At 46.0% G+C, this 24584-nt stretch overlaps 2 protein-coding genes across 2 annotated transcripts in view; both read right to left on the bottom strand.

Moving 5' to 3' along the window:
- Positions 1 to 4236: 4236 nt before the first annotated feature.
- LOC132571782 (zinc finger protein 345-like) lies at positions 4237 to 11781 on the bottom strand. The gene is made up of 8 exons (XM_060238575.1): positions 11778 to 11781; positions 11205 to 11275; positions 10870 to 10996; positions 10233 to 10355; positions 8417 to 8542; positions 5857 to 7548; positions 5434 to 5791; positions 4237 to 4240 (listed from the first exon to the last, which is right to left on the bottom strand). The coding sequence occupies exons 1-8, from the start codon at positions 11779 to 11781 to the stop codon at positions 4237 to 4239; spliced, it is 2505 nt and encodes an 834-aa protein (XP_060094558.1).
- Positions 11782 to 12041: 260 nt separating this feature from the next.
- The window catches only part of LOC132571781 (zinc finger protein 24-like), a 32366-nt gene continuing 19823 nt past the window's right edge, over positions 12042 to 24584 (bottom strand). The window contains exons 2-3 of the mRNA XM_060238574.1: positions 12415 to 12895; positions 12042 to 12173 (exon numbers count right to left, since the gene is read on the bottom strand). Coding sequence (XP_060094557.1) covers positions 12042 to 12173; positions 12415 to 12837 — 555 coding nt within the window. The 5' untranslated portion in view covers positions 12838 to 12895. The remainder of the gene's footprint in view (positions 12174 to 12414; positions 12896 to 24584) is intronic.

The following is a 24584-nucleotide window of genomic DNA, read 5'->3' as shown; positions in this document are numbered from 1 at the left end:
TGGAAGAGAGGGGAGGGGGGAAGAGGTGAATCCAATTGCACCCAGGAAAGCAGTAGTGTAACAAGCCCAACAAAGTATGCACACACAAACTGTAGCGATGCAATGAACAGCTCATACCTTGAACAAAACTTCGTTGGTCTTAAAGGTGCTTTCTATTGCTCCACTGTGATTGAGGCAGCCTGGTAAAACAAGCTCTGGGGCACTTTTCCCTCCCTCCACCTCCCTTTCTCCTCAAGGGGGAGGAGCTTCAGCCAAAGAGGGAAGCTGGACTGGTCTTGCTGTTTCTCCCGGGCTATTCATGCAGCCTTGCAAAGCAAGTTCTGGAGCAAGGGTTGCCAAGTCCAATTCAGGAAATATCTGGGGACTTTGGGGGTGGAGCCAGGAGACATTGGGGGAGGGGCCAGGAGCAAGGGTGTGACAAGCATAATTGAACTCCAAAGGGCGTTCTGGCCATCACATTTCAAGGGACCACACATCTTTTAAATGCCTTTGCTCTATTGGAAATAATGGATAGGGCCGCCTTCTTTTGGGGCTCATAGAATTGGACCCCCTGATCAAATCTTTTTGAAACTTGGAGAGTGTTTTGAGGCGAGGCATCAGATGCTATGCTGCAAATCTGGTCCCTCTATCTCAAAATTCACCCCCCCAAATCAATTCTCCATTGTACCCTATGGGAATCAGTCTTCACAGAGAATAATGGGAGTACCCAGCAGACATTTCCCTCCCCCCCCCCCCCGCTTTCTGATGACCCTGAAGCGGGTGGAGGGCCTCCAAACCGGGGGATCCTCTGCCCCCACCTGGGGATTGCCAACCCTATCTGGAGCTCTTTCCCAGCAAAGCTGGGGTGGACTTCCTATTTCTTCCTATAATATGATGGAAGCCTTAAAGATGGTGGCTAGACGAAAAAACTGTGTTGTCATAGGTGATTTTAACTACCCACAGATTGATTGGGTCAATATGTGTTCTGGTCAAGAGAAAGAGACTGAGTTTCTAGATGCTCTCAATGACTGTGCTATGGAGCAGATGGTCACAGAACCTACCGGGGGTGGGGCGATCCTGGATTTGGTCCTAAGTAATGCCCAAGACCTGGTGAGAGATGTAAAAGTGATCGCACCACTTGGGAGTGTTATTGATTTCACTATTTGTATAAATAGGGAGTTGCCCCAAAAGACAGGCACGACCACGTTTAACTTTAAAAGGGGTAAATTCTCTGAGATGCAGAGGCATGTGAAGAGGAAACTGAAAGGAAAGGTAAATACGGTCAAAACCCTTGGGGAAGCTTGGAGGCTATTTAAAACTACAATCCTAGAAGCACAGATAAAATATATACCACAAGTTAGGAAAGTTACAAACAGGTATAAGAGAAGGCCTGCATGGTTAACAAACGAAGTAATGGAAGCTGTAAAAGGTAAGAAGGACTCCTTTAAGTGGTGGAAAGCTAGTCCAAGTGAGATTAATAAAAGGGAACACAGGCAATGGCAAATCAAATGTAAGACTGTGATCAGGCAGGCAAAAAGGGACTATGAGGAGCATATTGCAAAAAACATAAAGACCAACAATAAAAATTTCTTCAAATATATTAGAAGCAGGAAACCAGCCAGGGAGGCAGTGGGGCCCTTGGATGACCAAGAGGTCAAAGGATTACTGGAGGATAGGGAAATGGCTGAGAAGCTAAATGAATTTTTTGCCTCCGTCTTCACTGTGGAAGATGAGAAGTGTTTACCTGCTCTGGAACCACTTCTATTGGAAGGGGTGTTGAAAGACCTGAGCCAGATTGAGGTGACAAGAGAGGAGGTCCTACAACTGATGGACGAATTAAAAACCAATAAGTCACCAGGTCCAGATGGCATACATCCAAGAGTTCTGAAAGAACTCAAAGTTGAACTTGTAGATCTTCTGACAAAAATATGTAATCTTTCATTGACATCTGCCTCCGTTCCTGAGAACTGGAAGGTAGCAAATGTCACCTCATCTTTAAAAAGGGTTCCAGAGGAGATCCGGGTAACTACAGGCCAGTCAGTCTGACTTCAATACTGGGAAAGTTGGTAGAGACCATTACCAAGGACAGAAGGAGTAGGCACATTGATGAACACGAGTTATTGAGGAAGACTCAGCATGGGTTCTGTAAGGGAAAATCTTGCCTCACTAACCTTTAACATTTCTTTGAGGGGGTGAACAAACATGTGGAGGAGACCCGATAGATATTGTTTACCTTGACTTCCAGAAAGCTTTTGATAAAGTTCCTCATCAAAGGCTCCTTAGTAAGCTCGAGAGTCATGGAATAAAAGGAAAGGTCCTCTTGTGGATCAAAAACTGGCTAATTAATAGGAAGCAGAGAGTGAGTATAAATGGGCAGTCTTTGCAGTGGAGGACGGTAAGCAGTGGGGTGCTGCAGGGCTCAGTACTGGGTCCCATGCTCTTTAACTTGTTCAAAAATGATTTGGAGTTAAGAGTAAGCAGTGAAGTGGCCAAGTTTGCGGATGACACTAAATTGTTCAGGGTGGTAAGAACCAGAGAGGATTGTGAGGAACTCCAAAGGGATCTGTTGAGGCTGGGTGAGTGGGCGTCAACATGGCAGATGCGGTTCAATGTTGCCAAGTGCAAAGTAATGCACATTGGGGCCAAGAATCCCAGCTACAAATACAAGTTGATGGGGTATGAACTGGCAGAGACTGGCCAAGAGAGAGATCTTGGGGTCGTGGTAGATAACTCACTGAAAATGTCAAGACAGGTGCGATTGCAATAAAAAAGGCCAACGCCATGCTGGGTATTATTAGGAAAGGAACTGAAAACAAATCAGCCGGTATCATAATGCCCATGTATAAATCGATGGTGCGGTCTCATTTGGAATACTGTGTGCAATTCTGGTCACCGCACCTCAAAAAGGATATTATAGCATTGGGAAAAGTGCAGAAAAGGGCAACTAGAATGATTACAGGTTTGGAACACTTTCCCTATGAAGAAAGGTTAAAACGCTTGGGGCTCTTTAGCTTGGGGAAACGTCGACTGCAGGGTGACATGATAGAGGTTTACAAGATTATGCATGGGATGGAGAAGGTAGAGAAAGAAGTCCTTTTCTCCCTTTCTCACAATACAAGAACTTGTGGGCATTCAATGAAATTGCTGAGCAGTCAGGTTAGAACGGATAAAAGGAGGTACTTCTTCACCCAAAGGGTGATTAACATGTGGAATTCACTGCCACAGGAGGTGGTGGCGGCTGCAGGCATAGCCAGCTCCAAGAGGGGGTTAGATAAAAATATGGAGCAGAGGTCCATCAGTGGCTATTAGCCACAGTGTGTATATATGTGTGTGTGTGTGTATATATATATATAAATTATTGGCCAGTGTGATAAAGAGTGGTGGACTGGATGGGCCGTTGGCCTGATCCAACATGGCTTCTCTTATGTTCTTATGTTCCTAAATGCACTGATTTTAGTTGTTCAAAAATTCTGTCCACTGTTTTAGCAGTCAATGAAGAATGTTCTTTCAAAATATTACTAGAATTGCTATGATTTCTCCCGTCTTCCTGTGGCAAAGGGCCTGAATATCCATTTTGATCCACATGCAGAACTTTATGCTGAGCTTCCTCTGATATGGTGGTTAAGGCTGCAAACTTATGATTTGAAGTAGACACATTGTATAGGGCACTGTTAGTAGGAGCAAAATAATCACCAAATTTACTTTTCATAGATGTTGGAGAAGTTAAATCCCCAGATTCACGAGAGCGTTTACATACTCTCATATTGTTGTATCTGATTCCCCCCCAGTTAAACACAGTTTCGTTTAGAAAGTAGTTCCACTAGCTGGGTGTAAGTTACGTCAGACAGAAAGATCAAACACTTCTAACAAGACAAATGTCCTTGAGAAGACACTTAATGAAAACACCAGCAGCTATTAGTCCCACACAGTCATAAAGATATATAAAACAACTTGATTAAAGAGGAACTTTCAATGTTATCCATTTCTTTGAGAGCCTGTGGCATGTTTTAAATGTTTTCCTGTAGACTGGACATGAAGAAAAACTCCTTGAGACAATTAAATAATTCCACTTGTTTGACAGCCTTATCCAAAACTTAGCTCCGTGAATTGAGCAGATAATGTAAATCAAAGCAGCCATAAAAATAAGGAAGGGAGGGAAGAACGTCTCCAGTTAGTTGCGACTCCACAGCCATCTTGAGCTTTCCCCCCCTTTGATGTTGTTGAAGAGCGCCACTCCGACTGAATCTGTTTGCACACTCACCTATATGGAAGATGACAAGTGTTACTATAACTGAATCTCTTTGCACGCACTGGGCATTCAAAAGGCTTCTCATCTGTATGGCATCTTAGATGTTTTTAAAGAGTGCCACTGTGATTGAATCTCTTCCCACACTCTGAGCATTCAAAAGGGCTTCTCCCTTGCATGGGTTCATAGATGATGTTGAAGAGTGCAACTTAGGGTTGCCAAGTCCCCCGCGACCTCTGGCAGGGGACTGTTTTCGCTCACGACAGCCACTCTAGATGTTCCTGGGAAAACTCTATGGTTTTCCCAGACTCTCTAGCATTTTGGGAGGTAAAAACTCTATGGTAGCTATTGTACCATAGAGTTTTCCCTCCAAAAAGAGCATCCATAGAGTTTTCCAGGAAACACCTAGAGTAGCTAGCGTGCACTGGCACGATGGTGTCACTCGCAGGTGACATCATCGTGCCAGCAATGTCAGGGGAGGTCTCCCTCGCTGGCCTAATGTGGGCCAATGGGTTGGGAACCTCCTGGGTGGGAGAGCCCCTGCCCAGCCCAGGGGCTTGGCAGCCCTAGTGCAACTCTGACTAATGACTTTCCATATTCTGGGCACTCAAAAGCCTTCTCTTGTGTGAAGAAGATGAAGAAGAAGATATTGGATTTATATCCCGCCCTCCACTCCGAAGAGTCTCAGAGCGGCTCACAATCTCCTTTACCTTCCTCCCCAACAACAGACAGCCTGTGGGGTGGGTGGGGCTGGAGAGGGCTCTCACAGCAGCTGCCCTTTCAAGGACAAGCTCTGCCAGAACTATGGCTGACCCAAGGCCATGCTAGCAGGTGCAAATGGAGGAGTGGGGAATCAAACCCGGTTCTCCCAGATAAGAGTCCGCACACTTCACCACTACACCAAACTGACTCTCCGGGTTTGTTGCTGTGGGTTTGTTGCTGTTGTTGAAGAGCACCACTCTGGCTGAATCTCTTCCTACACTCTGCATGTTCAAAGGGCTTCTCCCCTGTGTTCATTGATTATCTTGAAGAGTGCCAGTCCAACTGAATGTCTTCCCACACTCTAAACATTTAAAGGCTTCTTCCTTTTGTGGGTTCGCTGATGCTTTTGAAGAGTGCCACTTGAAATAAATCTCTTCCCACACTCTGAACATTCAAATGGCTTCTCCCCTGTGTGGATTCTTTGATGCTCCTGAAGATTGGCACACCGACTGAATGTCTTCCTGCACTCTGAGCATTCAAATGGTTTCTCCCCTGAGTGGGTTCGTTGATGCTGTTGAAGGGTGCCTTTCCGACTGAATCTCTTCCCACACTCTGAGCATTCAAACGGCCTCTCCCCTGTGTGGGTTTGTTGATGCTGTTGAAGAGAACTACTCCGATTGAATCTCCTCCCACACTCTGAGCATTCAAAGGGCTTCTCCCCTGTGTGGGTTTGTTGATGCTTCTTAAGAGCGCCACTGTGCATGAATCTCTTCCCACACTCTGAGCATTCAAATGGCTTCACCTCTGCGTGGGTTCGTTGATGCTGCTGAAGAGTGTCACTTTGCCAGAATCTCTGCCCACACTCTGAGAGTTCAAAGGCTTCTCCGTTATGTGGGTTTGTTGATGCTGTCGAAGAGTGCCACTCCAACTGAATCTCTTCCCACACTCTGAACATTCAAAGGGCTTCTCCCCTGTGTGGGTTCGTTGATGCTGTTGAAGACTGGCACTCCGGCTGAACATCTTCCCACACTCTGAGCATCCAAAAGGCTTCTCCCCTGTATGGATTCTTAGATGATGATATAAGTGGCTTCTTTGAGTGAATGTCTTACCACACAGTGAGCATTCAAAGGGCTTCTCCCCTGTGTGGGTTCTTTGATGCTCTTTAAAGTGGCCGCTCTCACGGAATCTCTTCCCACACTCTGAACATTTGAAAGGTTTCTCCCCTGTGTGGGTTTTTAGATGTCTTTGAAGATTGTTACTGGAACTGAGTTTCTTCCCACACTCTAAGCATTCAATGGGCTTCTCCCCTGTATGGGCTCTTTCATGCTGTTGAAGAGAGCCACTGCAACTGAATCTCTTCCCACACTGTGAGCATTCAAAGGGCTTCTCCCCTGTGTGGATTTGTTGATGCTGTTGAAGAGGACCACTCCAACTGAATCTCTTCCCACACTCTAAACATTCAAAGGGCTTCTCCCCTGTATGGATTCGTCGATGCTTTTGAAGATTGCCATTACAACTAAATGTCTTCCCACACTCTGAGCATTCAAAGGGCTTCTCCCCTGTGTGGGTTCGTTGATGTTCTTGAAGACGGTCACTCCAATGAAATCTCTTCCCACACACTGAGCATTCAAAGGGCTTCTCATCTGTGTGAATTCTAAGATGTTTTTGAAGAGTGCAACTACGAATGAATCTCTTCCCACACTCTGAGCATTCAAAAGGCTTCAGCCCTGTGTGAGTTCGTTCATGCTCTTTAAGACGGCCACTCTCATTGAATCTCTTCCCACACTCTGAGCATTCAAAAGGCTTCTCCCCTGTGTGGGTTCGTCGATGCCGTTGAAAACTGTCACTACGATTGAATCTCTTTCCACACTCTGAGCATTCAAAGGGCTTCTCCCCTGTGTGAGTTCGTCGATGCTGCTGAAAATGGCCACTCCGACTGAATTTCTTCCCACACTCTGAGCATTCAAAAGGCTTCTCCCCTGTGTGGATTCGTTGATGCTGTTGTAAATCGTTACTCCGACTGAATCTCCACCCACACTCTGAGCATTCAAATGGTTTCTCCTCTCTGTGAATCTTTTGGTGTGCAATGAGATGTGACCTGTTTCTGAAGTACTTTCCACACTTGAAACATTTATGTGCCTTCATTATGCTGGGTTTTGGGAAGTGTACATTATGCTTTCTTCCAGCAGAGAACACCATTCCAGTCTCTGAGCAGGAATATCGCTTCTCTGCTAAGTTAATTCTTTGGTGCTGAACAATGTCTGATTTCTCTGGAAAGCTCTTCCCACAATTTGAGAACCTGTAAGGTTTCTCTCCTCTATGTGTTCTTTGATGTCTACAAAGCTCTGCTCTGCAAATCATGGTATTTCCACTCTCCAGACATTGATGAGTGCTCTTTCCACTGTGCATTTTTAAATGCATTTCCTCCACCCTGTGAAAGACTTCTTGGAAATCCTCCCCTTGGCAAGGAATGGGTTTACCCCTCTTCTTGAACACATGGCTGCCTTTCTGCCTCTTGGGTCTTCCTTGATTCCTGAAGTTTCCCCTCATATCTTCATTCTTTATTTCATCTGGCAATAGATGATGCAGTTCCTCATCCTCCTCATTCTGCCAATCATCCCCTGCTTGAATAACAAGAGATCATTTTAGAGCCAACACAAGGAGATCTAATCTGCACCCGAACTTTCATTTACACTCCAAATATTTCAGTGGCTTCATCCTGCTGTACATTGAAGTGTACAATAATATACACTTTAAAAGTACATTAAACCTCCTGCATGAGAGATGCTTACTCTGACCAATACTTCCTCTAAGCTGAGGAGTCCTGAGAGCCAAAATTTCACTTTGTGAGCTAGTGGCATTAAAATTGTGAGTTACTGCATAAATTATTTTGCCTTGGGGCATTTTTCCTGAGCTAAAACAAAAAAGTGTGAGCTGGTGCCTAAAAAACTGTGAACTAGCTCACACTAACTCAGCTTAAAGGGAACACTGACTCTGACCATTTTTACAGCTCCCCACCTGTATGACATCTTAGATGTGAAGTGGGAAGAAATGCATTTTGGGATGGAGGTTTGAACTGAGCAAAACCTTCATTCTGGGTATAAAAGGAACAAGGCCTGAAGGTCAGAGCAGGACAGTTTCACCTGAAGTAAAGGCTTTTTTCCCACAGAAGCTCGTTCTGCACTCCAAGCAATTATATGGTTTCTCTCCCAAGGGAACTGCTGTCTGGGTAATGACATTCTTTCTTTGACTGGAAGTTTTTGAAAGGCCACAATTTTATTTCCCTTTTTCCTTGGAGAGGATTTTCTGGTTCCCATGCAGGCTTCCTTCCTTCCTTCCTTCCTTCCTTCCTTCCTTCCTTCCTTCCTTCCTTCCTTCCCTCCCTCCCTCCCTCTCTGTCTCTCTCTCTCTTTCATGACTTGCCTTCTTGGACTGAAATTTCATGGAAACCCCCTCCTTGGCAAGGAATGGGTTTATTCCTCCTCTTACCTGCATGGCTTTCCTCCTGACTCTGTGCTCTGTCTCCATCTCCCAACTTTCCTTCAGCATCTTCATTCTTGGCATTTTCCAAAGAGAATCTCTGGAATTCCCCAGCTGTCTCCTCTGCATCTGCTGCTGAAGTAAAGAGAGAATCTCCATCAGCACCCAAGCAAGAAGCCAAGCCACCAGTTAGGTCCTTCTCATGAATGGGTGTTTAAGTCCTCAATAAGATCTCCCTCTGAAACACAGCCGCTGGTCACACCTTATCCCTGCCAGGCCCTCCCGTAGTGAAGGAATATCATTGAACACACAGTAATGATCCAGAACAAGCCAAAAGAATTGTGTTAACAAATTGAATAAATATCTTATACCACTGAAAGTCTCTTGTGATGTCATTTATGTACTCAAATACATGGATATAGATATACAAAAATATTCTTACACATCACTATCAAACAATATATGAATTGTACAAAAATATCTCCACAGTGCTTTATGTATATGCCAGAAATATACAGTAGATGAAACTTGAGAATGGACTTCCTGTTTCAGAATGAAAAGCTTGCTTTTAACGTGGTCCAATATAAATGAGTTTTCATCCAAAAATAAATGGTTCAGTCTCTTGCTTCCTTCTCTCGCCTCTCAATGCACCCACTAGCTTACAAGAAGCTGTGTTTCACACCCATTGCTTTCAAAGAGCTGATTTAAGCCTTACAGCATTCTATGGTCCTTAGACAGAAAATGCACATAGATAGAAAATGTGGTCCTTAGATAGAAGATGTCCTTCCATGTGTAAGGACAGCAAAAAGCTACAGGGCTTTCCCTGTCCTGTTGTGGCTCAACCAACTCTGCTTCAATGGAGAACCTGATTCTGTGTTTACTGAGTTGACAGGGTCAGTGAGAATCTCTTAAACAGTGTACCACTCCACCCCTTTGAGTGAACACTGATTCCTCTCACCACAACAGAGCATGCTGTGTGGTTTGGCTGATGCCAGTTCTCCTTGGGTTGCAATGTTAACTGGTGGAACTATCTGCTTGGATGCCCCCCCTGCAAGAAAAAAAAACTCAAGGCCCTCTCCACCTAAAGAATGAAGGAATCCAGCACACCACAGGAAAAGAGGGTTGATGTGCCCTTGATCTCGACCAGCAAGACTGTTCTTAGGAAACTTCCCTCCTCCCTGAATGTCCAGTATTTAAGGAGAGTGCGGCCCCTCAAGAGCCATAGCTGAGCTCAGACCCAGAAGGAGCTCCTGAATCTCCACATCCCAGGCCCAGAAGGACTCCCTCCTTACCTAGCAAGCTTGATCATTCTACCAAACCAAGGGTAGCCAAACTTGCTTAATGTAAGAGCCACATAGAATAAACATCAGAGGTTTGAGAGCCACAAGACATGAATATCAGATGTTTGAGAGCCACAGGAAGGGAAGGGAGATAGATTAGATAGATTGATTAGATATATAAGATCAGATCAGACAGACAGACAGACAGACAGACAGATAGATAGATGATGGATGAGGATGAATAGACAGATAAGGTAAGGGTGGGAGAGGTGAAAAGAAAGCAACTCTAACTTTAAATGTATTCTCCAAGCTGCCAGCTGGCTTGGCTTGGAGCAGAGATTTAAAGAGACAAATGCCTTCACCAAACTGGCTGACAGGGTGGTGGGGGTTTTGGGAGCCACACAATATGTGAAAGAGCCACACGTGGCTCCCGAGCCACAGTTTGGCTACCCCTGTACCAAACCAAGAGTTGCCTAGAAGTGAAGAGGAAAGGTTTCCTGCTATTCCTTGCCCATTCCCGTGACATAACCATGAAAGAAACTCACTGGCAGGCAGCTCATTTGGTAAAGAAAAAGTCTCTTGAGATCTTCCTGAGAAACTCTCCAGCCATTCTTCTGACACAAAACCTTCGTTGCTCTCCACTATAGTCTCTCTTACAATCCTGTGTTCTTTTGGCAGAGAGAGAGAGAAAGTGATCGTTCTTATGTGAGGAAAGAAAGAACCCAAGGAAGAGGAAAAATTCATACGGAGGGATGGAACAGTGCTCAAAATCAAAGCCCAAATTCCAGCCAAAAGAAAGGAGTTAGATTCTTTCCTGATCACAGGCAGAGCAGTTGGCTGTAATCCCATGTGGGGTAAGGGCATGTGGTAGAGGCTGGCCACCAAGAAATCAGGATCTGACCCCTTCCAGAGTCTTCCTGAGGGTATCTCAGCCCCATCTTGGTCACAGTCCAGGGCACCCTCTCTGGCTTCGGTGATGGCCACAACACTGCCTCAGCTGCCCTGGATCAGACAGGGGGCTGGGTTCATGCTGAACTTCGCTTCCCCTGCCACCCAAAGTTCTGGAGACCCCCAGTGAGGGGCAAGTAGCAGGGCAGACCTCACAACCACATATTGCTTTTCAATATTTTGAGTCATACATTATCCCAGTGGCAGCAATTCGTACCTGTGAAAGATTCTTACCCAGAGAGGCCACATGCCCATAGTTCTCCAGCATGACTTCTCTATACAGAGATTTTTGGCTCGGATCCAGCAGGGCCCACTCAGCCTTGGTGAAATATACGGTCACCTCCTCAAAGGACAAGGGAGACTGAAAGATACAGCAGATTCCCTTGTCACAGGTCATGCCAGGCAGAGATGACAGCCTTGATGGACGGGGGAATACCGGGAGGGAGCAAGATGCAGAGCTTGTTATGTGTACAGGGAGTTGTGTTCAGAGCCTCTCTTGCTTGGACAGCTGCAGCAAAGGCATCCTTGAAAGGAGTGCTGCCCAACTATCCCCCATTCATCCCTCTTACCTGGGCCAGAGGGGGAGCAGCCATTTGCACTCCACTGGAAAGACAACGCTTTGACAACATCTCTTCATGGCCTGTGAGGGAAACACAATTTTAAGGGTGAATTCTAGCCTCGACTCTGTATTTTGTTAAATGTGTAATGCTTTTTTAATAAACTAATGGAGAGGTGGAAGAGAAGCACCAAGTGTCAAGACCCCAGTAGTTCAGAGAACACAAACAGTCCACTTCATGAATGATTGTTTATTTACTCATGACAGTACTAGAGGCAGGACGGACCTTACAAAGACTGAGGAGGCAAGCGTATTACCCCCTTATATATGGTTAACTTAAACCATTACATTTTCAAATGGAAAGTGGGAAGCAAAAGTGGGAAGCAGCAATTCCCCTCCTCCAAAAATGTTCCCAGGCCCCTTTCTACAGGTGCTCCTAATCTGTAGGGGCAACCTTAGTTTCCCTTAGCAACCCCTTAGACTAGTGTGAGAGAGAGACACACACAGTGGAAGCAGCAGAAGCGAGGAGGCCAAAGTGAAAGTTCTTCAATAACAGAAATATGGCAAGGCACTTGACACCAAGTACCCATGGTTAATAGCTCCACCCACATTTCTCTTCCTCTCCTTTTTTGAGCCACCTTCAGTCCCTCTAACAGAAGGAAAGTGAGATACAAATATTTTAATCCATACAAATCGGAATGTAGTTGCCTTCCAGGAATCTGTCTACGCCACCTTCAAGTGAGTGGTCATTGCTACACCCTGGGGCACAAAGTCCTAGAAATCAACTCTGACTAGTGAACAGAAGTATTTCCTTTTTCTCCTGCCCCAAACCTTCCACCCAACAACTTCACTAGGAGGCACCTTTACCACTTGACAGGGCATCTTGGGCACACTTCTTCGCTTGCACCCTCTGACTTTCCTCTGATGAAGCTCCTTCTGCCTCAGAGAACTTCATTTCCATCTTTAGAGCTGGTTCCCACATCTGAAACAATAGGAATGGAGACTAGTAAAAGAAGAAATGGAAGTGACTGAGAAGACAAATCCTGCCCCAATCCCAGACTCCTCATCCCTGCATCCACCAGCAAAGCTGGTTCAAACGCAGGGCCAAAAATCAGGGTTGGGTTTTCTTCACAGTCTAGTGAATTCTGTAAAGACAGAAATATCTGGCAGGGAAGCCTTAGGATAAGATCTTTGCTGGAACTGAGCAAAGGAAACACCCTCACCTGCTCTGCCTGCCTCTTCTCCTCAGCCTGACTCAGGAGGAAGCCTTCGGCCAGGGCCACTGCCTGGGAACTGGTCTCTGGCTCACATCCTCTCACCCAGCACTGCAATTCCTGGGGCAGGATAGCCAAGAACTGCTCCAGGATTACAAGGTCCAGGATCTGCTTCTTGGTGTGCCTCTCAGGCTCCAGCCAGTGCCTGCAAAGTTCATGGAGCTGGCTGCAAACCTCTCGGGGTCCATCGGCCTCATGGTAGCGGAATTGCCGGAAGCATCGGTGGCGGTTATTTGCAGTCACCATGTCCTGAGATAAGAGCTCTGGCACAGCTCTTTCCCAGGATTCAACACCACTCCCAGCCTGGGTGGGTTGGGGACTTTCCCTTGATCTCTTGCCTGTTCCAGTTCCTTCTGGGTCCTCCTCTTCCATCTCCTTTCCTTTCTCTTGGGTCGCCTCCTATTGTGGAAAGATACCTTTACTTTTGTGGCTATGAAGAAGGAAGTCAAAAAGGCAGAAAGAAACCAAAAGAGAAAAAAGCTACATCACCAACCCTGGTCAAGAGACACTGAAAGATTTGCCTGGTGGATCAGAAGAAGCACGATTGTTGCAGTTTGCAAATCATGATTAACGTCATTGTGCTATATTACATATTGAGCTTTGTGAGATATCCCTGTTTGGCCCTTCAGGAAAGTAAACCCTCCCTATTTGGCTCTTTAAAAGTCTATTGCAGATGATATCACCTTGGTTTATCTGACCGGGGAATCAGCCTGTTCCAGGGGATATATCTCAGTATAAACTGGAAGGTGAAGCAACCAATTGACATGAATATCTCCTCCCCTCCTGACCAGGCGTGGGCCTCCTTAGGACCTCAGTGGCTGAGAATTGATTTTTTCTTATCTCATCCATCTCTCCTCCACAAAGGCCACCTAGACAGCTAACAAATTAAAAACATACATTTAAAAAAACACTTTTGAAAGCATTTAAAGTCCCTGAGAGTCACTAACTGAAACTCTTCATTAAGCTTGAGAGAAGATGGATGGAGTGTGACAACAGGGTCCCAGCTAATGACTCTTAGCATCCCACAATTAAGAAGGGTACACCTGCCCATCAGCCTCCAGTTTTGATATATTTATTTCTTTCAGTATGATTCCCCCCAGAATGAAACCCAATAAATGGTAACCATGAGAACCAAGCTTGTTATACCTGTTTGGTCCTGGAATCTGTTAAACATTTTCATTATGCTGTATGCTAATTTTCTGCTCACCCTCTGCCTATACCTATGGACTGGCAACTTCCATGTTAATTGAACTGAAGCAGCCTGCATGCACACCGAAGCTTATACTGTGAATAAAACTTGGTTGGTCTTAAAGGTGTCCCTGGACTCGAACTTTGTTCTGCTGCAGTCCAACCCGGCTCCCCACCTGAATCTATACATGGAAACCAACACTCCTCTTTTCCAAGGTTTTGTACCTCCCCCACCCTCCCAGTAAGAGCCCCTGGTGCAGAGTGCTAAAGCTGCAATACTGCAGTCCTAAGCTCTGCTCACGACCTGAGTTCCATTCCCGGTGGAAGCTGGGTTTTCAGGCAGCCGGCTCGAGGTTGACTCAGCCTTCTATCCTTCCGAGGTCGGTAAAATGAGTACCCAGTTTGCTGGGGGGGGAAGCGTAGATGACTGGTGGAGGCGATGGCAAATAACCCGGTAAAAAGTCTGCCGTGAAAACGTTGTGAAAGCAACGTCACCCCAGAGTTGGAAACGACTGGTGCTTGCACAGGGGACCTTTCCTTTCCTCTCCCCCTCCCGCGCCGTCTCTTATTTGTAAGTAAACCTTCCCAGGATCTGGCTGCAGGGCTTTTGTCCGCTGTTACCTGCTTGAAGCCCCTCCTGTCCTCTTTGGCGATTCAGGAGGAAACCCCTCCAACTCTCCCCCCCCCCACCACACCCAGGAAATATGCCCTTCCACTCCCTCCCCACCTCGCTTGGCCTCTCTAGCAAACAGCTCTGTTGGTTTAACTCTTCCAGTGCCGCAGACGAAGGAAAAATGCTTCTCGTCCTTTCCGCGAGGAGCAGCGCCCAGACCTGGACAGAGCTGAATTCAGCTAGGCTGCCCAGCGGGGCTCCTCGGGAGTAACTCTGCACAGCGGAGCTGTCCCAGGGTATCCAGTGCTGATCAGCCATCTCAGAAAATGACATAGTTGAATAGAAACAAAAAGAAAATGCGTTTGCTTTAATCTCCCATCCCACGCACTTAGGGATGCCGACCTCCAAGTGGAGCTTTCACTGGAATTACAACTCATCTCCAGACTACAGAGATAAATTCCCCTTTCTGGAATACGGATTTGGTCTCCCGGCAGGAGACTGGCAACTCCCGCCTGAAACCCCCTCCCATCTGCAAATGTTGAAGCTGTATATCAGACATTGAGCTCTGAAATGAGAGGGAAGGAAGACTATGAGTATTCCCGTTTTTTGTTGCAGAACTTCTTTGAAGAAAAGCTAGGCTAGCTGGAATTCTGAAGGTTGAATCCAGAAGGGAAACGGGCAGCACAAGCCAAATAATGTCAGACATATCTTGAATCATATAGAATAGTAACGTGGGTCGAGTTTTAAAATTAAACGACATGAGAAAATCAGTGAGGGGCATTATTTACTATTTCAACCATTCCATTTTCTGAGATGGCTGAACACCATTGGATATGCTGGGAGAGCAACCCTCCGCAGTTACTCCCGAGCAGCCCCACTGAACTACGAATTAATGAGTTGGGTTTTTAAGTTTATTATTATTGTTGTTGTTGTTGTTATCAAGAGAAAAGGTATTTCAGCTTCTTGTAAATATTGTTTCAGGTCTTCCTGGCTTGCTTGCTGGGGTTCTTTCCCTGCAGAGAACATAAGAACATAAGAACATAAGAGAAGCCATGTTAGATCAGGCCAATGGCCCATCCAGTCCAACATTCTGTGTCACACAGCGGCCAAATATATATATATATATATATATATATATACACACACACACACACACACACATACACACTGTGGCTAATAGCCACTGATGGACCTCTGCTCCATATTTTTATCTAACCCCTTCTTGAAGGTGGCTATGCTTGTGGACGCCACCACCTCCTGTGGCAGTGAATTCCACATGTTAATCACCCTTTGGGTGAAGAAGTACTTCCTTTTATCCGTTTTAACCTGTCTGCTCAGCAATTTCATCGAATGCCCACGAGTTCTTGTATTGTGAGAAAGGGAGAAAAGTACTTCTTTCTCTACTTTCTCCATCCCATGCATTATCTTGTAAACTTCTATCATGTCACCCCTCAGTCGACGTTTCTCCAAGCTAAAGAGCCCTAAGCGTTTCAACCTTTCTTCATAGGGAAGGTGTTCCAGCCCTTTAATCATTTTAGTTGCCCTTTTCTGAACTTTCTCCAATGCTATAATATCCTTTTTGAGGTGCGGCGACCAGAACTGCACACAGTACTCCAAATGAGACCGCACCATCGATTTATACAGAGGCATTATGATACTGGCTGATTTGTTTTCAATTCCCTTCCTAATAATTCCCAGCATGGCGTTGGCCTTTTTTATTGCAAACGCACACTGTCTTGACATTTTCAGTGAATTATCTACCATGACCCCAAGATCTCTCTCTTGGTCTGTCTCTGCCAGTTCACACCCCATCAACTTGTATTTGTAGCTGGGATTCTTGGCTCCAATGTGCATTACTTTGCACTTGGCCACATTGAACCGCATCTGCCACGTTGACGCCCACTCACCCAGCCTCAACAGATCCCTTTGGAGTTCCTCACAATCCTCTCTGGTTCTCACCACCCTGAACAATTTAGTGTCATCCGCAAATTTGGCCACTTCACTGCTCACTCCCAACTCTAAATCATTTATGAACAAGTTAAAGAGGATGGGACCCAGTACCGAGCCCTGCGGCACCCCACTGCTTACCGTCCTCCACTGCGAAGACTGCCCATTTATACTCACTCTCTGCTTCCTATTACTCAGCCAGTTTTTGATCCACAAGAGGACCTGTCCTTTTACTCCATGACTCTCAAGCTTTCTAAGGAGCCTTTGATGAGGAACTTTATCAAAAGCTTTCTGGAAGTCAAGGTAAACAACATCTATCGGGTCTCCTTTGTCCACATGTTTGTTCACCCCCTCAAAGAAATGTAACAGGTTAGTGAGGCAAGATCTTCCCTTGCAGAACCCATGCTGAGTCTTCCTCAATAACCCGTGTTCATCAATGTGCCTACTCATTCTGTCCTTGATAATGGTTTCTACCAACTTTCCCGGTATTGAAGTCAGACTGACTGGCCTGTAATTACCCGGATCTCCCCTGGAACCCTTTTTAAAGATGGGGGTGACATTTGCTACCTTCCAGTCCTCAGGAACGGAGGCAGATTTCAATGAAAGATTACAGATTTTTGTTAGAAGATCCACAAGTTCAACTTTGAGTTCTTTCAGAACTCTCGGATGTATGCCATCCGGACCCGGTGACTTATTAGTTTTTAATTTGTCTATTAGTTGTAGGACCTCCTCTTTTGTCACCTCAATCTGACTCAGGTCTTTCAACACCCCTTCCAATATTAGTGGTTCTGGGGCGGGCAAACACTTCTCATCTTCCACGGTGAAGACGGAGGCAAAAAATGCATTCAGCTTCTCAGCCATTTCCCCATCCTCCTTCATAAACAGCAATAAACAGCATTTGTTTCCTTTCCGAGGAAATGGATGCTTATGGAGGATGGACTCTCTGGCATTGTATCCCCTGGTCTAGAACCAGGGGTGTCAGCCTCCAGGTGAGCCCTGGGGATCCGCTGGTATTACAGCTCATCTCCAGACTACAGAGACTAGTTCCGCAGGAGAAAATGGCTGCTTTGGAGGGCAGACTCCATGGCGTTATGGGATTCCTCCCCTCCCCAAACTCCACCCTTCCACACCCCAGCCCCAGAATCTCCAGGTATTTCCCAACCTAGAACTGGCAACCCTCGCCAAGTTGTTGGGAGGCCTGCCCTGAGAATGCACTTGTGCCCAAACATGACCGTCACTTGTTTGAAACTCTTTGAGGGGGAAAACATCCCTCCCTTTGCTTCCCTCCCCCCCCCCCCCCGCAGTTTGAAGTAGGGTTGCCAGATATATAAAAACAAATTGGGCACATTGAGGCACCCCTTCCCAGAGCACCACAAAGCACACTGCAGTTGCGGGAGCGCTCAGCACAAGCTCAAATCAGCAGGCACTGCTGCCAACTACACACTTGGGCTCAGCGTCACTGCCTCCAAGCCCAAAGGGCATGTTTTCTGCTGTCTGGGATCAATATGGTTGCTAGTTGACCTGGACAGCCCAGTACTTTCACTGGCTGCTTGAGAAAAACTGGAAAAATAACAGACATTTAAATGTCCCTGTTTTTAGTCCCCCCCCCCACTTGGACAGTCAGTGGAAATACTGGATGGTATATGTCTATACCGGACACATGGCAGCCTTAGAGAGCCAGTTTGGTGTAGTGGTTATGTGCCCAGACTCTTATCTGGGTTTAGCCTACCTCATAGGGCTGTTGTGAAGATCATTTCATTGGAGGAAGGGCTTGTGTAGAATAAACTTGGAACGGTTCTTGGTTGTTTTGTTTGGATTTTGTTTTACTAGCTGGATGCATTTTTACCAAAGACCAAGGTTTACTTTCAAATACCTGCAAACATGGGCGCAGTGTGGAACCTCCCCCCCCCCAAAGGAACATGACACTCCAAACTTACTTTTTTAGTGCTGCCTCTGTACATAACACCTGAATTCCCCCGTCATTCTAGAATTATTGAATGGGAATGCCCGAGTGTCTCTAGGGGGAGGGGCATGGAAGGGAAGGGTTGAAAAGTATGTGCAATGCAGTGCATCGTGGGAACTGTACCTGGAAAGCCAAGAGAATGGAGGAGAAATCTAGCTATCGGGAGGAGGGAAGGTGCTGAGTGTTGGGGTGAGCCACTTTCAACATGAGATTTTATTGCATCATTTTTTTTTCAATTTTCAAAACGTTTTATTGAACAAATAGAAGAAAAAATTACAATAGACATAAATATGGAGAAAATACACTAACATATCAATATTTTATGCAGGATGACCTTATATAGGAGGCGAAAAGCCAAAGGGAGGGTTTTAAACTATGTAATACATTTGAACAGGACTGAAACAAGGATTAATATATATCGCATTAATGGCTTCAAGGATAAATCGAAATTCTGTCTTGGGAGCCAAATAATTGAGAAACAAGAATCATACTGAAGCAAAGTCAGAAGTATAAGGATCTGATTCTCCGTTTTACAGAGTCAGATAACTTGCCCATTAGACAATACTCCTGGGCATTCAAGAGCCAATCTTGCAGAGCTCCATCACATTTCCAACATTTGGCTTTAACAGCCCTTGCTGCTGCACAAAGATTTTCCAAAAGTGCCAAGTGTGCAGAACCACTAATGTAGGGGTGCCACTGGTTAAGCAGCAGGATTTCCATTTTGAATGGAAAATGTGTGTGAGTAATGTCTTGAATCTGAGCCAAAATCAATTTCCAAAACCCCTGAGCTACAGGATAGCCCCACCAACGTTTGTACATGCTTAGCTCTGTACAGCCAGCACAGAGGGGGAAAGTCCATGTTAATATGGTGAAGTTTTTGAGGTGCCAATACTACCTCATTAGAGTTTCGATGAGTTGAGAGTGTATATTAATGGGGAAAAAGTTTTTAAAAGGTAATGGTAGTCCTCTGTGCAAGCACCGAGTTGTTACCGACCCATGGGGTGATGTCACATCACGTTTTCTTGGTAGACTTTTTTGTTATGGGGTGGTTTGCCATTGCCTTCCAGTCATCTACACTTTAACCCCAGTAATCTGGGTACTCATTTTACCGACCTTGGAAGGATGGAAGGCTAAGTCAATCTTGAGCTGGCCACCTGAGCCCTGCTTCCGCTGGGATCAAACTCAGGTCATGAGCGGAGCTTGGACTGCAGTACTGCAGCTTACCACTCTGCACCATAGAGCTCTGTATTAATGGAACTGGACCTAAAAGAAGTGCTCCAAATAGACTGCCAGTCTTGTGAAGAAAGTGGTCCACTGCAATCTTTTTGCCAAAAAGCGGTGTAAGAAGATATTGGTTTTATATCCTGCCCTCCACTCCAAATCTCAGAGTGGCTCACAATCTCCTTTATCTTCCTCCCCCACAACAGATACCCTGTGAGGTGGGTGGGGCTGAGAGGACTCTCACAGCAGCTGCCCTTTCAAGGACAATCTCTGCCAGAGCTATGGCTGACCCAAGGCCATTCCAGCAGGTACAAGTGGAGGAGTGGGAAATCAAACCCAGTTCTCCCAGATAAGAGTCCACACACTTAACTACTACACCAAAGGAAGTTTATCGTCCTTCAATGAACATAATACCTCATATATTAAAGAGATATATTTATTTTATGTATGGTGAGGTTTTTTAATTAGTTCCTCAAATGCAGTGAGATTCATTCTTTGGTGCAGGTGAGGTTGAGAGCGTTCTGCAAAATGCCAAAGGTGTAGGTATCGCTACCAAGGGATTGTCCTGTTGCTGCATATTCAAGTGTATTTTTTGGAAAATTTGAGCCTGAGAACCTATTCAGGTTCAACTTTTTCCATATTGTGTAATGCGCTCATTATTATTAGCGGAGGCAAACCAAGATTGGTTAATAAAGCAATACCTAGTGTGGCTAAATACAATAACCAGGGAGATCTTAAGGGTCCAACTATTGTCAATGGAAGCCTTGACTAAAGCTATTAACAGTGCATTACACAAAAGCAACAGTAGGGGGAAGTATAAGCTGCTCTTAGTGGAACAATGTAAGAACAGAACACGGGGAGGGTGGAAATTTCCGAGGGTTGCAAAGTCCGACTCAACAAATATCTGGGGACTTTGGGGTGAAGCTCCCCCCCCCCCCATTTTACATTACCTCTAGGCCAGGGGTGGCCAAACTTGCTTAATGTAAGAGGGAAGGAAGGAAGGAAGGAAGGAAGGAAGGAAGGAAGGAAGGAAGGAAGGAAGGAAGGAAGGAAGGAAGGAAGGAAGGAAGGAAGGAAGGAAGGAAGGAAGGAAGGAAGGAAGGAAGGAAGGAAGGAAGGAAAATAGATGGGGAAATAAATGGGGAAAATAGATGGGGAGAGGTGGAAATAAAATATCTTTAACTTTAAATACATTCTCCAAGCTGCCAGCTAGCTTGGAGAAGCAAGAGAGAAAAGCCTTCTCCAAGCCTGCTGGGCAAGTAGTGGGGGCTTCAAGAGCAACACAATATGTGTGAAAGAACCACATGTGGCTTCCAAGCCTCAGTTTGGCCACCCCTGTTCTAGGCTTTTAGGCCTCCTTCCAGTGCAATAATAACAAAGACTTTGTATAAAGCACCAAGGATGCTGTAGAACCCCTATTGGTGGGTACAGTTATAGACCAAATAGCAAAATATACATTTATTTGTATCAAAATAAATGAAAAATCTGACCAAAGCACTGTTTTAAATGTAAAAAAAGGTCAAATTTCAGCAGAAAACAAAGCAGGCCGAAACAAGAGAGTTTGATTTAAAGTAGCCATAGAGAACTCCAGCAGCTTCATTCCACTCAGCACACACACTAAGCATAGTTCATGGCTTCAAAACAGGCCACAAAAACACCTTACCACCACAAAAACGCAGCGTTAATTTGAAAATCATACTGCCATCACATTGTGCTTTAAGAATAAGAAATGATGCCAACAGAATACTTTCTGCATATACTCCACAACTCATTTAAGAAGATGTATACAACACACAGAAGAAGAAGAAGATAAGAAGATATTGGATTTATATCCCGCCCTCCACTCCGAAGAGTCTCAGAGCGGCTCACAATCTCCTTTACCTTCCTCCCCCACAACAGACACCCTGTGAGGTGGGTGGGGCTGGAGAGGGCTCTCACAGCAGCTGCCCTTTCAAGGACAACCTCTGCCAGAGCTATGGCTGACCCAAGGCCATTCCAGCAGGTGCAAGTGGAGGAGTGGGGAATCAAACCTGGCTCTCCCAGATAAGAGTCCGCACACTTAACCACTACACCAAACTGGCTCTACACCAAACAGGCATAGGCCATCCAACACATAACACTAGTATTATTATCAGATTCATTTATAGCCTCCCTCCCTCACTGAGACTCAGGGTAGAATACAAACAATGAAAAGCAATTCAATCAAACAGCAAGAACCTTCAATAAACAATGCATCAGGACTACAATTACGGAACTGGAGAGCAATGCAAATGAATGACTTGGTAAAGTAGCCAAAAAGTCTACAACAGGGGTGGCCAAACTGTGGTTTGGGAGCCCCATGTGGCTCTTTCATAAACATTGTGTGGCTCTCAAAGCCTCCACCACCCTGTCAGCTGACTTGGAGAAGGCATTTCTACCGTTAAATCATTTCTCCAAGCCTAGCCAGCCAGTGGCTTGGGGAATGCATTTAAAGTTGCTTTCTTTCCACCTCTCCCTCCCCTTATCTATTTGCCTGCCTGCCTGCCTTCCTCCCTTGTGGCCCTCAAACATCTTATGTTTATTCTATTTGGCTCTTACATAAAGCAAGTTTAGCCACCCCGGTTCAGAGCATGGCATAAAAGTCCTGCCAAAAGCCCTTTTCATTGATTTCAGCAGGAAAAATAAGCATGCAATAATGAACTTATGAACTTGGGGGGGGGGTATTTGTGAGTTTCCTGCATTGTGCAGGGGGTTGAACTAGATGACCCTGGAGGTCCTTTCCAACTCTATGATTCTATGCACTGAACTGCACACTTCACACACTATGCAAAATACACAACAGAAAGCCATATGAACCTAGGGATGCCAGTCTCCAGGTGGAACTTGGGGATCCCATGGGATTACAATTCATCTTTAGATTACACACTGGAGAAAATTGATGCTTTGGAGGGGGGGAACTCTATGGCATTATATACCTTCACTTTCCAGGCTATGTCCCCAAATCTCCATCAGCTTCCCCATCTGGACTATGCATGGCTCTGAAAATGTTGCACGATTGGTGCATAGCAAGCTGGTGCTAAAGCTTATCCCTTCAACTCCCCTAGAGGTTAGGCATCCTTACAGGATAATTTGCTGCTACTGCAGAAAAGGCTTCTGTTCTTGGTTTTTAGCCCCTTGCTGCTCTGCCTTCTTTCCATTCCCCCCTCCACTGTGCAAGTCCTTCCCCCTGAAAAAATTCTTCTGTGTCCTGGATTTCATATTTTAAAAATCCAAAACCGGCCCTGAAATCCTGCTGCTGGAGCCCTATGTTTTGCCCAGATCCAAGCTTCTGCCCCCCCCCCCGGGCTGTCAAACCCCCGGCCTGGGTGGGGAATCCCCCGCCTGGGAGGTTCCCAGCCCGTCAGCCCATGGCTGGCAGGGGGAACCTCCCCCTATATCACTGGCGTGATGATGTCAGCCGAAAGTGATGCAATCAAAATGGTGGTGCCCTGTGCGAGGCCGCTCTAGGCATTTCTGGGAAAACTCTATGGTTTTCCCAGATGCTCTAGCCATTTTGGAGGGAAAACTCTATGGTACAAGAGGGAAAAATCTATGGGAAGCAGGGAACTTGGCAACCCTAGCCCCCCCCCCCCCCCACACACACACACCTTTACACTCCAGGGGGAAAAATCATAAACAGAAATGAGGAAGCCCCAGGAAGGAGGAGGAAACTCTGATGTTGGGAGGAGAGACTTTGGGAAGGAAGAAAGGTGCTGAAGTAGAACAGTGGGGACAGGAGGAGCTAAGGTGGTGGGGAGAAAAATCTATGGAACCTTCTTAAAGGAACATGGGGAATTTCTTGCTCCAAATGCCACTCTAAGACTACAGGCTTGTGCAGGAAGGTCCCAACTTTTCCCAGTGGACTCTCCCCCACCCCCAGGGAGCACATGGCTCAGCCTTAGAGCTCCCAAGCCTCCCAGGCTCAGCAAAGCAAACAAGGAGCCCGACTGCTTTCTCCCCACCCCACCCCCCCAGCCCCGACAGCAGCGTAGGGACTGGCAACTACCGCCTGCCTGGAGAGCTTGCATGCAGGGCCGGCTCTAGCCTATTTGGCGCCCTAGCAAACCTAAATTCTGGCGCGCGCCCCCTCCCCCACACGGGTAACCAATTTCCAAAAACAGATGAATTACCACCATGACTTCCAGGTGCACACACACACAATGATTCTGAAGCCATTGCAATGAACAGTTCAACCCCCACAATGCAGGAAATTCACAAATGCCTCCCTCTAGAGTTGCACAGGCACAGGGTCAGTTCTTCCTATCTCCTTGACAACTATGAGATCCAAAGCAAATTGCTTTGGGAGAGAAGATTCTCTGGAAGGGTAGAATGTGGCATGATGGACTGCCTCAGTACTGATGAACTAGCTCTTCCCACCACAACAGACTGTTTTCAACCTTAGTATGGAGAGAGGACTTAGGGGCAAACTCTCAATAAGATTTCAAGTTTTACAAACTATACACTGCACACTCCTTCTCAAATGTAATGCAGTACTTTTCATCTTCCCCTATCCTTTGAAAAGACTTTACATTTTTATTTATATAGAGTTGCCATATTTTAAAGAGCAAAAAGAGGACACATTTCCTGGCTGATTAGTTCAAACAAGGGAGCACCGTGACAAATCTCACTTTAAATATCTTGACTATTTGAGCTGAGGTAACTGCTGGAAATTCACAAACACCTCCCTCTAAAATCGCACAGGCACAGAGTCTGTTTTTCCTATCTCTCTGTCCCTGCCAAATGTCTCTGCAGAAATGAAGACGGAAAGACCTGTCTCAGCTCCTCTCCCCACCACAGGCTAAAGAAACCCACAACAACAGTCACATAGTTTTATTTATAGGCGCGAGAGAGACTCCCCTGTCCCCCTCCCAGCAGAAATCCAATCTCCAAGATTAGCTGCCACCACCAGATCTCTCTCCTCACCCGATGCTGCTGCCTCCAAGGAGATTCACTGCTAAATATCAACAGCTGTCTGCTCACTCTGTCTCTCCCCAAAGATTAGCCAGGCCCTTTCAAGCGCGGCGGCACTGCTTTTTTTTGCCTGCCTGGGACAGGGGAGCAGGCTGCTGCCGGTTCCCTCGCTGATTCAAAAACAAAGTAAAGTAGTTGGCGGCTGTGCAGTCAGGAGTCAGAGATGAAGCGCAGCCACAGTCAGTACAGAAGAAGCTA

Source organism: Heteronotia binoei, chromosome 5 (genome assembly GCF_032191835.1).
Source record: "Heteronotia binoei isolate CCM8104 ecotype False Entrance Well chromosome 5, APGP_CSIRO_Hbin_v1, whole genome shotgun sequence".
Classification (NCBI taxonomy): Eukaryota; Metazoa; Chordata; class Lepidosauria; order Squamata; family Gekkonidae; genus Heteronotia; species Heteronotia binoei.
Note: the sequence above shows the minus strand (reverse complement) of the source record. Positions and strands in the feature narration are given on the sequence as shown.

What these genes read in the sequence shown, in the direction of transcription:
- LOC132571782 (XM_060238575.1), bottom strand. An exon ending in CTGCTCCCCCTCTGGCCCAG is followed by an intron (nt 10,997 to 11,204) that starts GTAAGAGGGATG and finishes TGTATCTTTCAG; the next exon opens with TCTCCCTTGTCCTTTGAGGA. An exon ending in AGAGTGTGGGAAGAGATTCA is followed by an intron (nt 5,792 to 5,856) that starts GTTGGAGTGGCA and finishes TTGAACTCTCAG; the next exon opens with AGTGTGGGCAGAGATTCTGG.